Consider the following 13875-nt stretch of genomic DNA (forward strand, 5'->3'; position numbering starts at 1 on the left):
TTCACCGGAAATGTTCATTTCTAGTGATGTATTGATATATTTTACATCGATATTCAGATTTTAATAAACTAAAATGTTTTATACGGTTTTTAAATCGAACATCAATTTGCTTAGTAAGGCACCTATGCAAGGAATGAGAGTCAATATAATTACTCTAGTTTTTTTTCTCTTTTTTGTAACATTTAGCAAATTACAATTGTCAATTTTGGTAAAATGTTTCGGAATAAAATGTACATAATTTAGAGAAATTAAACCTTTTTTTGCAAATGGAAAAAAAAAATTGGTGATGTGAAAATATTGATCGTTTAGTGTGGTGGTCAGCAACAGGCGGCTCTGGAGCCACATGTGGCTCTCCCTAGTGGCGCGCTGATGCTATTTCCAAAATATTTGATAATGGGAAACTATGATAAAACCTTTTTTTTTTTTTTTTTTACATTTTCCAATATATTTATTACACTGTATGTGTTGCCTTCCTTATAAGGCTTGTATAAAGTATTTAAATTTTTTTTGCATCGCCAAACATTTTTTGGGGTACCAACCCTGGCTTAGTGCAACACCTATATAGAGTCAATACCGCCACCTAGTGGCGTTTTGAAGTATTCAAAATCCTGTCACACCCGTGTAAACCAGGAAGTCATCGAGTGCCATTTCGTTCATCTTATATTCATGTCTGTATTCGCATGTAGGCATCTAATTGTTAAAAGAACCATTGTGTAGTTTACTCGGAAATATTTTAAATTGCCAAGCCAAACATTTGTCTACTTTTTTTTTTTTTTTTTTTTTACTTGTGACACTATAAATTTTGCCGCAGGGGCATTACCAGAAGGGGCCAGGGGTGGGCAGTGTCCAACCACAGATATGCTCTGCCCACCCAAAGAAAAATGGATGAGGGAAAAATTAAAAGGGAAAAACAGCAGGAATAAGTAAAAACCTAGGAAAAAAGAAGACAAAATACAGGTTTTGGAGGGTTTAAGTTGGTTGATTGGATTCCTTAACCACACAGGACGTGGGGCACCTTTTCCTGTGGTGTGTCTTGGCAAGTACAGCATGGTGGCTCCCATTCCTCTCCAGTCAAATTTAAAGTAAACACAGAATCCATGGAAAAAAATGCATATTGACCAATCGCAAAAGGAAAAAAAGTGTTTTAAATAAAACATGATGTGAGCTGCTGCTGGATGTGCTGTTGGTTATTTAACGTACATTAGTGTTTTGTACATTTTTTGGGGGGTGATAGTAATAGTTGTGGCCCCTCATGTGAAAAAAATACAATAATGTATCGCCAACTAGCAAAATCTTTACGAAGCCCATGAGATTCTGAACGGAATTAAAAGTGAGGCATTATGGGAAGTAGTTCAGGCAAAAACCTATCTTCTCAAACACCACAAAGTTTGAATTTTATTTGTGAAACAGGATTGATTTTTGTTCCATGATGGCTCAACCTTGTGGATTGCCACCCCCTGGCTTACTGCAATACTTAGTCAATACCGCCATCGAGTGGAGTTTTGAAGTATTTAAATACCATGAACTCATCAAGTGGCAATTTGTATATTTGAAATTCATATATTTCTGTATTAGCATATTTGTTCATAAGTTTAATTTCATAGTTTGACCTGGGGTGAGACTTATCTGTGAAATTATTAACACACAACACCGGGAATTTATAAAAACTAAATATGTTTAACCATTAATGGAATGAGCAAGCATGTCAATGATGTTATGTTCATAACCCTTACAAACTTATTCAGCCGGTTGTTTCATTTTAAATAGCCTTTCCAGATGACATGTTTTTGATTTAATCAAAAAAAATGTCCCCACTAAATGCGACTTGTATAGGTTTTTCTTTTTAATTATGCATATTTTTGGCTAATGTGACTTATATTCCAGAGTAGGGCTACGCCTAACAATTGTGTTACTAATCGGTGGATTATTCTTACAATTAATCGGATTTAAAAAAAAATAAAACAATGAAGAAAAAACAAATGTTTGACGGATAAGAACAAACAAAAATACATAGAAATGTATGTTATACATCTGCAAATGTCTTAGAAACTCTTTTCCTACCACCTTATGCAAAGATCATATTACATTTAGACGCATCACACAAAACAAAAACAAAGGAAACGGAATAAATTACATTTTCATGTGGAGTAGAAAATAGGAAACATGGAAACCCCTTTTAAAACTTGGCAATGGATTTTTATTTCATTTTGTTAAATGTGATCAAAATTCCCAATTTGCCAATATACCATATGCTTAAAAAGCTGCCCCTTGTTTTGGGATTAATTCATATTTTTTTTTTCATTTCATTTATTTTGTTCATTTATTTCTAAAAATTGTTCTTGGTACTTCTGCAGCACTTTCTGTTCCCTTGTTAATGTAGTGTTGACTGTTTCATGCCAATTTTGTTCGTTATGATGCAATAATAAAATTAAAGAAAAAGATACTTATAGAAAACTGCCAGGGCGCCCTCTGTCGTACAAAAGTGGTATTACAACATCATTACGAGATCCACTTATTTGCTTTGATTAACGTGCCTAGAGTCTCAAATTGCACGGCACGACGAATCGATGAGGTTATGAGTTGCCGCCGCTTTGAATAATCTTTTGTCAAATCGTTGTTGTAGCCCTACGCCGGAGCGACTTATAATCCGGAAAATACGGTCACAAAAAATTCGATCGTTGTTTTTCTTGCACGGAAAATAAAACAGACAAAGAATCAATTCTTAACCAAACCATTTATTTTGCATGGACAAATCCCTTCCTGCCCGGCACGCAAACACACACACACACTCATTTACACCAACTTTCGCACACACGCACACAATCAGCCGACGTTAAATACGTAACACGGTGGCTAAAGGGCCCAACGCACGGTCGTGTCGCACATGCTTGCCGAAGAAAAAAAAAAAAAAAACATGGATATTGTTTATGTACACCGTCTGCAACATTACCCCGAACTAACACACGTAGAAAGTAAATGTGGGAGGGGGAGAGGAGAGGGACTAAGGAAAAAAGAACTAGATGACAACGGCAGTAACACTGACTGACTTGAATCTGAAGCGCTAATTATTTACAAATTGGGAGTGAGTTGCATGTGCCTTTCTGTGTGGGAGAGGAGACTTTTTTTCACGACAAAGCAAATAAGGCACGACTGATGCTTGGACCGTTCGGTTCTTCCGCAAATGGGGACCATTAGACCGATTTGGCGAGGGGTGGTCTACATACTTTTAGCCGGCTTGTAAACAACTCCATTGATTGGGAGCGCCAATCAATTATCCCTTTATCCCCCCCCACCCCCCTTTCTAATCCGAAAGAATCGAATAACACCCCCGCCGAACCAAAAACAAACCCGCTTTTCCTACCATATCGGACATCGGCGAGGAAAGAGCGCCGCCCTGCCTCGCACCTTTGGTACTGCCGCATCGGAGCCTGAAGGAGGGGGATGATTGATGGACAGACATCTTGATTGACAGGTCACAAGCGGGTGCAGATGTGAGTAAAAAGAACAAGTCTTCCCGATGCCCGTCCAGAAGGAGAGGAGGGAGCTGTCCAAGAGGATTCGAGGGTTGGGAAGAAGGTGAATAGGTAAAAGGGGAAGGGGGTGTAAGGAAGCAGTCAGTCGTGTTTGGGGTGCTCTTTGATGTCTTTGATGTCCTCCTCGTCCGTGTATTCAGACGGCTCGTCCCCGGGCTTCAGCAACCGGCCCACATAGTCGTACTTCTCTGAATCACCAGAGAGGGGAAAAAAAAGGTCGTTTTATTTATGTAGAAAAAAAAGAAAATGCCACAGTAGTTTCTGATATTTTAATGCACATCTAAAAGCCCTAAATTGGCCAGAAATTTCAAAGTGAGCCTTTTAATCCATTGCACCTTATATAGCAGAACATTAAATAATATGGTAACTGTTCTGCCTTTGAGAAACATATATAGTGGATTTCCAGTGCCATCTTGTGGTTAACAGTACAAACATACGTGTTAAATTTCAACCAATGAGGAAAGGGGTTCTTATATTAACCAAAATGCAATCAGTTGTTTTGTCTTTATCGATTTTCAGGGCTCTGTCAATTATTTGAGAGCTTTTCATCCAATACAATTTTTATTAATCGTGTACGCTTAATCATAGATTTATGACCTGATTTCCCAAAATGATTCAAAGTGAGGCAAATATCAAATTTGGGTTTTTTGTATCATTGGAGGGTATAAGAAAGCTTTTAAATGATAGAATAGTCAAAGCTTTATGATGAGCTATTTTGAACATAGGGTCGTTTGAACTAAGGCCTTCCATTCAATTTTTTTTTTAATCACAAACAGGAAGAAAATCAGTTTTCTTTTTTGGTGTGATGTCATACAAAAGGTTTTACTGTTAAAGGAAAGTTTAAAGTTTAAATTTCAGCATATAAATCAAGAACTAAGATCAGACTGAAAGACATTTTTAGCACATAGTTATTTAAATCATATTCATTTTGTTTTTATGAAATCTGAAATATTGAACCTTAATCGCCATTTTTGTTACTTTTTCCTATTTATGTGAACTATTAAACTCGGAGCAATTGTTTTTTCGAACGTCTTATCTGTCAAAATAGCGAAAAATTCATGAGTTTTTCTCCTTTTACATCAGAACAGAATGTTACAACTCATTTCAACAGAGCAGGTCATATGTCAAGTTTAATGCCCAACTGTTTGTGCCAGTGTAAAGCCACTGTTCTGCCTCTGAGAAACATGTAGTCTTGGGAGTGCCCTCTTTTTGTTAACTAAAAGAAAATCACCGATTTTTTACAGCATAAGGCAGTGCGAATCTTTTTTAAGTGTTGCAAGTTGTTCACCAACCGTCTAGCTGGCATAAAAAGGGATACTTTGGATTAAGGACAGCACAGTAACTATTTAGGAGCAAATGAATGAAATTTGTTCGTGAAACTAGAATTCGTAATGTTAATTTATGTTCTCTGCCTGGTCATCCTGAAAGGGGGATTACCACATGTGTGGTCCCTTCAAGGTTTCTTCATTTTCCTCATGTTGAGGTTTTTTGAGTTTTTCCTTGCCCTCATGTAGGTTTTAGATCAGGGGATGGTGTCTGTAGTTTGCAATAATCTGTGGTCTGTGCAGCCCTTTGCGACTCTTTGTGATTAGAGGGCGTCACAAATAAACAAGACCTGACTTGAAATAAACTATAATTTATGCCACCATAACTCATACTGCAGTTTTAATTCCATGCGCCTTATAGTTTAGTGGGCAGTCTATATGAAAAATGCAACACACAAGACTTTTCTGGGGGTTTGCCATATCATCCGCCTCGCAGTGCGGAAAAGGCAGCGATTGTGAAGAGATTACCCATGAACTGCATTTCCCACTCTCGGACGCTCTCCATCTCTACGGCGCTGAGGTCCGACAGGTCGTCGTACTCGTCTTTGAGGGCGTCTTTGTCCAGGCGGAAAGTGGCCAGGCCTCGGGAGGCGTCGCGACCCGCAAAGATCCCGTAGGGACCCTCTGTGGTGGAAAAGAAGGGAAATCTGGGTGAAGCTGGGGTAAAAGCATGAGCCGCCAATAGGTATTTTGGGGTGTTTTTCGGATTAAAGTACAAAGACTCCCTGGGATACGGCGTTCCCACCTAGTTTTTTCAGCTTCCCATTACAGCATGTTCCTTACAATGTCCGTGCACTTTTTTTTTGCACAAACAAATTCAAGCCTTTGTTAAAGACTTTCAATGATAATTTTCCAATAACGTTAAAAGAAGAAATCCGGTGTGAACCATGAATTTTGCAGCGCCACAAATATATCTGGGATTTACACATTCCATTTTTAATTTTGTGTGTGCATTTATCAAGACGTGATTTTCAGCTCTCTCCCCATATAGGTATTGAGTAAAAATGATGTAATAGGTAGCGCCATTTTAAATTTTTTGCATGGCCCATAATCGATACGCAATCCTTGCGCGAATCATTGGGGTGGGACAATAAATAAATTGATTCATGTCCATATCGCGATTTTATTTTGAGCAATTTTAAAGTCGACCCTACTGTCCGGAATAAATTTTTGTGACTTCATATTTCCATGGTAGTATTTTTTAGTATTTCTGTAGTATTTACATAACAGTATTTCTTTAGTATTTTTGTAATATTACTGTAACTGTATTTAGTAGTATTTCTGTTGTAATGTTTCTTTTGTAGTATTTTGGTTGTATTTATGTAGAAGTATTTTTAAGTATTTACTGGTAGTATTGCTTTAGTATTTCTAGCGTATTTTCGTAATATTACTGGAGCTTTATTTAGAAGTATTTCCGTTTATTTATGTAGTAGTATTTTTGTATTAAAGTATTATGGCAGTGGTATTTTGGTTGTATTTCTGGAGAAGTATTTACTTGTAGTAGTATTTTAGTACTTCACAAGTAATTTTGTAGAATTTTTTTTAGTGTTTTCGTATTATTACTATATTTATATTTGTGTAGGGTTTCTGTTGTAGTATATTTGCATTGAAATATAACTGTACTAGTCTTTTTGTATTATTTCCATAGAAAGTTTTAAATTTCAAATTGAAAGCCAAATAATATATTAGGTCCCCGTTTTTTTGCTCGTTGTTTAGGACAAAAAAATAAATAAGAATCATCAATTATATTGAAACGCAATAATTGCAGAATGGCAATTATCGAGAGCCGCGCCTTAGTATTGTGATACAATCGAATCGTGACCAAAGCATATCGTCCTGCCCCTACAATTGATAGTGCCCTATTTAGGTGAACCATCCACCAGTCCTCGACCCATAGGGGGCGATGAAATTTCACGGAACAAAGACATACAAACTAATACCAGCAGCCTTTAATCCTGAAGTAACAAGAAATGCAATGGCAAAGCGAGGCCACCAGAGAGCAATGTCAGCATAATTTTTAAGCTGACTTGTTGAGAAACATGGCAACAATTTCAAGCATTTAAAGGGATTTCACCCAAAATTCAAGTACTTTTCAATCCTTGTAAAACATTACATTATAATTCAAGCACTTTCGAGGATTTAAAGCACCCATACCAACCCCATCCCTGCCATAGAACTTTAACAACACCCTTTTTTGTGTAGCCAAAAACTTTAAACTTTGCAGTATCAGTGTTATGACGAAACGGCTCCATGTTTCATGTCTGCTAATAAGTCATATAGAATGCAGGTTTACTTAAGGAAGACTTGTCATTTTTACTCATCTGCACCTGCTTGGGTTTGTCTCGGCATCAAGAAAATCCAGAAATTCTTTGGGCTAAACAACCGCTGACCGTGGATAATGGATCACTGCCGCACAAGTGCTGTTCATTATACAGTATGCCACAAAAGTGAGTACCCTCCTCACATCTCTGAAGAGATTTTATCATGTTTAATTGAACAACGCTGAAGAAACCGCTTTGACATGTGTCAAAGTAATCCGTGTCAAAAATGAGTACACTTTTAAGTTAAAGTTCCTGAAGTTCAGCATTTTGTGTGGCCTCAATGTTTTGCAAAACCACTTTAATCTTCCTGGCCATGAATTTCACCAGAGCCTCACAAATTGCCACAGGAATGCTCTGCCACACCTCCATGACAACATGACTGAGCTGGGGGATATTCAAGATCTTGTGCTTCTCTACCTTCCGCTTCAGGATGCGCCAAAGATGTTCCATTGGGTTTGGGAGGGGATCATTCTCTGCTTTATTTCACAGTACACGCTTGAGTTCAGGTTTCCTCAAGGAAATGCAACTCCCCAGCTCCAGTTGCAATTATGCAGCCCCAAACCATGACATTCCCAACCCCATGCTTGACTTTAGCACGACACAAACATGTTTGTACTCCTCACCTGGTTGCTGCTACACATGCTTCACACCATCTGAGCCAAATCAATTAATCCTAATCTCATCACACCAAAATATATTTTTCCAGTAAACCATGGCCTTTGTCGACAAACTTTTTTTCTCATTGTGTCAAAGAGATGTTTCTTCAGCTATGTTTTAATAAACATTATAATGAAATATCTGCAAAAATGTAAGGGGTGTACTCACTTGAGACATACAGTAGGTAAATGCTGAGTAGAACAGGGAAAAAAGCCGCCACGACACAAATTTTCTCTTGACAATAGTCGCCTGGGGACAATGGAATGCTACCTAGACAGTGCAGTTGATTTTAGGTGGGCCACAATGGCATACTACAGTGGCCCGTACCATTAAAAAAAGCATTTTGCCAGATTTCGCTCTCAGCAATAGTCGACCGGGGATAATTGATTGTGAGTGGAACGCATTACTTAATTACCGTAGATTTATATTCCCTGCATTTCGGCAATTTGACTTTGCGATCTCCACCTCTGTGCAAATGAATGTCGTGTTCTACCGCAGAAACAGAGTACGTACACACACATCAAACATAAAAGACACACGCATACGACATGCATACTAGCAGTGAAGAGTGCGTGTCGCTATCAGCGTAAAGATTAGATGTGCTGAAAGTGTGAAGATAAACATTTGCTGACGGGCTTTTCAACGGGCACTCTCGTTCCGAAGAGATAACCTTCATTAATCTCGCTGCGGTTCAAAGATTAAAAATGACAACTAGTATTTGTTAGTGATGCAGTTATTAGGATAAAATAACAGGAATTTGTAGCTATGGAGTGAAGGTACATAAAGTGCTAAAAGAATTGTGAGACGTTCAACTCGCATTCCAGTACCGGAATGCGCTGTGAGGAGTTTTTTTATTCTTGCGTCTTGGCAACAAGATAAAAAAAAAAAAGACAATATCAATATCGAGTTAAAAGCTTTAAAAGATACTTCAAATATAGAGAGATCTCTTCAAGCTTCAACTCCTAAATTAAAGCTTTCACTAAGCATAAAGGCGAAAAAACATACATACTTTATTGAAGTCTTGAAAACTGTCTTAACAAAAGAGTTAAAGCTTTAACTCAGCGTTAGGGTAAAAGCTACTTTGAAATTTTGAAGTCTCTTAGAGCCGCTTTAAATCATCAAGTGAAGCTTTAACTCAACATTTAAAGTGAAATCAAACAGTTTAGGTGAAAATATTCATTCTTAATTTAAATCTTCTTTAACGGTTGAGGTTAGGTGCCTTACCTTTAAGAGTTAAAGCTTTAACTGAATTAAGGTTTAAGCTTTAACTCCGATAAGACTACTTTCTCAAATATTTTTTCCCAGCAAGTTATGAATTGCCATTCCAAGATGTAAAGCCCCCCGCCGTAGAGTCAAAGCTTTAAAGCATGTTTAACAATTGAGGTATTGTAAGCTGCATTAACACGGTAGTTAAAGCTTTAACTCAAGAGTTCAGAAATACATTTTGAACAGGACTACTTTTGATGTGTCCCCCCCCCCTGTAAATTGTGATGAGGCATTCGAAGATGTAAATAGTCTGCCAAATTAAAGTTAAAGCTTCTTTTGAACTTTTGAGGTCTATCAAACTGCCTTAACTCAAAAGTGAAAGCTTTAAAGTTTCGATTATTTTTAATGTGTATTTTGGGCAATGCGATTAAAGAGAGAAGGCTTGTTTGAGTCTTGAGTTAAAGCTTTAAAGCTTCTTTTCAAATATTGATGTCTCTTAAAGCTGCTTTAACTCGTAAATTAAAACCTTAACTTAGAGGTAAAGTGAAAAGATTTACTTTTGAGTTAAAACCTTAAAGCTTCTTTAAATATTGAGATCTCATAAACTTACTCAAAAGTTAAAGCTGTAACCCAGAGTTAGGGTGAAAGCTTTAACTTTTGATCGGTGTGTTATTTTTGCAACAAGATTTAAGAGAGCCGATAGTAGTCTAAAGTTAATTGTTATTGCAAAATCTGTTGCAGCCTGGTCATCCTGGAGGGGAGATTACCTCATGTGCGGTCCCATCTCAAGGTTTCTCCATTTATTTTATGTTGAGGTTAGAGTTTTTCCTTACCCTCATGTAGGTTTTAGATCAGGGGGTGGTGTCATAATTGTCCGTAGTTTGCAATAGTCTGTGCAGCCCTTTGAGACTCCTTGTGATAAAGGGTGTCACAAATAAACATGACTTGACGCTTAAGCTTTTTGAACAGGTCTCTTGAAACTGCTTCAACTCAAAAATTAAAGCTTTAACTCACAGTTAAGGTAGAAACTAAATTTCGAGAAGGGTTGTTCAAACCTCACATTGTGTTTGCTGTTAAAAACGTCATATTGAAATATAATATTGTGAATGTGCTTAATTGCTGTTGAGATTGTCATGATTATTTTCTGTTATTAGTGTCAATAAGTTTGTTCAAACCAAAAAAAAAAGAAACAGAAAATTCTGAGTAAAAACGTATAACTATTTTGAAGTTTGGCAATGTTAAAGCGTTAACTCAAGGGTTGTTCTTCAAGTTCTGGGTCCTGCAGGTACCACGTTAGTGAACCCCGAGTTAAAGCTTTAAAACTACTTTCAATATTGAAGTCTCTTAAAGCTGCTTTCATTTGAAATTTAGAGCATTAACTGCCACTCTAGCTGATAACATCCACACTTGAGTTAAAGCGTTCTAGGTTCAATAAACTATTGGGGTCTTCACTCAAGAGTTAAAGCTTTAACCAAGTTCGGACGAAAACATTACCTTCATTAGAACTACTTTTTGAGTTGGATGATTCAATTTCAAGATGCAAAGACCTCAAGCTCCTTTAAAGGGACTGTGTGTATTATTAAGCACCTCATAGTGGTATAGAAATAAAATTAAAAAATGACTTTAAACAAAAAAATATATTTAAATAACTATCCTATCAAAGTACTTCAAAGTACTACAAAGTAGGTCAAGATGTTGCTATTTTTTTTACATAACATGAGGCTCAGCGAGGGGGAGCGTGTATACAACAAAAGGTCCACCATCTTGCTTCTACGGGTACCCGAAAAACCAAAAACCTTGCGAAAGGCTGGGCAAAATAAATAAAATGGTGCAGTTTGATCACTAAGTCTCCATAGTTTTCAATCTTCCCTGTGATTTTTCGCACTCGTTTGCATTTGCACTACGCAACACAGCCATATCGAGAGGCCAAACACTCCACACTGCCCCTTTAAGCAAATACGTTTGCGCACTGAACAAGCTAACGTTAGCATTCCCACTCGAATATGGCGCCTTTGACTTATCTGTTACCACGTGAACCGCAGGGTTGGGTAGGGTTACTTTAACTTGATTACTTTCAATGACTTTTGGATTACTCCAATACCAAATATGCTAATAAAAGACAAAAGAAACTAAATAGGAATCAAATGATGACTCACAACACGTGGTAAGCTTTCTCTCCTGGCTTTGATCTCCGGCAAAACAAACATAAAATGCGACAGAAACAAAATGAAAATCAATTCAAACGGCTTGCCAACATCATTTTTGCCGTTCCATGTATTCCGTTACTCCCCAAGCCTGCACTAAATTGAGACATTTTATTCATATTTAGTTTCTTTTGTCTTTTATTAGCATATTTGGTATTGGAGTCATCCAAAAGTTATTGAAAGTAATCCAGTTAAAGTAACCCTACCCAACCCTGCCGGTGAAGACTGTTAATCAGCCACGTGGTCCCGAACTAAAATGAGTTTGACACCCCTGAGTTCCATGTGTTCCGTTACTCCCCAAACCTGCACAAAAGAAACTAAATATGAATATAAAAAGTTTTGTGCAGGCTTGGGGAGTTACGGAACACATGGAACGGCAAAAATGATGATGGCAAGCTGTTTGGATTGATTTTCATTTTCTTTCTGTCGCATTTGATGTTAGTTTTGCCAGAGATCAAAGCCAGGAGAGAAAGCTTACCACGTGTTGTGAGTCATCATTTTATTCATATTTAGTTTCTTTTGTCTTTTACTAGCATATTTGGTATTGGAGTCATCCAAAAGTAATTGAAAGTAATCCAGTTAAAGTAACCTTACCCAACCCTGCCGGTGAGGACTGTTTGTCAACCACGTGGTCCCGAACTAAAATGAGTTTGACACCCCTGAGTACAGGGTTGGGTAGGGTTACTTTAACTTGATTACTTTCAATTCCTTTTGGATGACTCCAATACCAAATATGCTAGTAAAAGACAAAAGAAACTAAATATGAATAAAATGATGACTCACAACACGTGGTAAGCTTTCTCTCCTGGCTTTGATCTCTGGCAAAACTAACATCAAATGCGACAGAAAGAAAATGAAAATCAATCCAAACAGCTTGCCATCATCATTTTTGCCGTTCCATGTGTTCCGTAACTCCCCAAGCCTGCACAAAACTTTTTATATTCATATTTAGTTTCTTTTGTCTCATATTAGCATATTTGGTATTGGAGTAATCCAAAAGTAGTTGAAAGTAATCAAGTTAAAGTAACCCTACCCAACCCTAGTGAACGGCGTGCACTCATTAAACGTGCGATTTCAACGTGTGCTTTGATGTGAAACGTGCAGAAGTATCAAAACACTTACGTTGATTACGTAGAAAGTAATCATTATGACACCAACACACACACCTGTCAAAAGAAAACCTAAGAAATTGACGAAAGCCGGATTCGTTGGACACTTTACCACGCAAAAGCGATATTATCTGGGTTTAAGAGTTGCTTTAAAAGACACAAACCGTCATAAATGTCGTACTATTATGCTAACCGTTTAGCATTTATGTAATATTCAAAACAAAGACACCCCCCCGCTTAGAAAACAATAATGGCCGACCTGCAATTCACGTAACTACTTTGCGCCTAATTGATGCCACGTAAACAAACATTTTTCTCTTTATCACGCACCATTATCAACATTTAGACCACTTTAGAACGTAAAATTAACTAAGTGCTCTTGCTAACCAGTTAGCATCAAGCTAACCCCATTTAAAAAAGACAAAAGCTCCCCCGCGAAAAAAGGAGCTAGCTCGCAATTCACTAAACTACTTTACGCCAAATTGTCTGTTTGAGGACATGGAGGCGCGATATTCTGTAAAAAAAAAACGCCCGGGCACCTTTCCCGTAGAACTTCTTCCCGCTGGTCACGTCGAAAACCTTCATGTTAACGGCCATGAGGATCCGAGGGTTCTGGAGCCCGTCGTACTCGCTGAGCTGTTCCAACGTCAAGTCTCGCCGCCTCATCTTAGGTAGCGCCGAGGCCTCGTCGCCTAGGGCCGCGCCGCCTGCGTCGAGCCGCCTAGCCCAGCGGCGGTACAACGCCACGCAAGCCGCCACCACAGCCAGTAGGACGGCGACGTTTAGTAACATGCCGCCGAGACCGAGACCTCCTTCGAGGCCGGACTCCTCCGCTGCGTCTTGGCCGCCGCCGGTATCGAGCGGAGCGGTCGGGCTGTCTCCATCGTCCGCCATACTGCTCGGTTAGCGTCTACCCGCCCCTGGGTTCGTGGTGCGTTCGCGTTTATCAGGAAAATTTGTGACGAATCGGGAGACCGTGAATCTTACATAACTTTGACGTGTCTTTTATATCCCCCCCAAATAATCCCCATACTAAAATTCAGATCAAAATCACATCTAAAATATCTTTTTTTTTTAAACTATTGAAGTTAACATAAACTCATTTAACTATTTGGTGACTAGACGAATTTTGGCAGCACACTTTTCCTATTTTACGAAGAATACATGAAGGCAGCACGTCACCCGCCCACTTCGACTGTCTCCTGATTTGTGTCCTCATTTGGCACCCGTAGTGCCAAAATAATGAGTTTTCAAAATACTTTTTAGAAGCAGAACTTAAAAAAAAAATATATATATATATATGTAGGGATGTTTTTAGGAATTAATATCTTGAAGTCCTTTATACTGGTGTTTCTCAACTAGTGCGTGGGAAAAGTGGGTCGCAGGTCTGTTTTCAGTGGGTTGTGGGTCTTTCTGCTTATCCTCAGTAGGGTCACGGGGGTGCTGGAGCCCATCCCAGCAATCATCGGTCAGTGGGCAAGGGACACCCTGAACTGGTTGCCAGCCAATCGCAGGGCAGA

General features: G+C 38.4%; 1 protein-coding gene across 1 annotated transcript; it reads right to left on the reverse strand.

Annotated features, from left to right (window-relative positions):
* Window positions 1-2715: 2715 nt before the first annotated feature.
* pgrmc2 (progesterone receptor membrane component 2) lies at window positions 2716-13290 on the reverse strand. Its single transcript, XM_088354570.1, has 3 exons — window positions 12895-13290; window positions 5327-5482; window positions 2716-3721 (listed from the first exon to the last, which is right to left on the reverse strand). Exons 1-3 carry the CDS (start codon window positions 13247-13249, stop codon window positions 3615-3617), a joined length of 618 nt encoding a protein of 205 aa, XP_088210696.1. The 5' UTR covers window positions 13250-13290; the 3' UTR covers window positions 2716-3614.
* Window positions 13291-13875: the final 585 nt, after the last annotated feature.

This window comes from Urocampus carinirostris, chromosome 15, assembly GCF_059441175.1.
Source record: "Urocampus carinirostris isolate Australia breed hairy pipefish chromosome 15, RoL_Ucar_1.0, whole genome shotgun sequence".
Classification (NCBI taxonomy): domain Eukaryota; kingdom Metazoa; phylum Chordata; class Actinopteri; order Syngnathiformes; family Syngnathidae; genus Urocampus; species Urocampus carinirostris.

Coding starts and splice junctions, on each gene's coding strand:
- pgrmc2 (XM_088354570.1), bottom strand. CDS start 13,249: ATGGCGGACGATGGAGACAGCCCGACCGCTCCGCTCGATACCGGCGGC. Junction 5,483..12,894: donor GAAGAAGTTCTACGGGAAAG/GTGCCCGGGCGT, acceptor TTTCCACCACAG/AGGGTCCCTACGGGATCTTT. Junction 3,722..5,326: donor GTGGGAAATGCAGTTCATGG/GTAATCTCTTCA, acceptor CTGGTGATTCAG/AGAAGTACGACTATGTGGGC.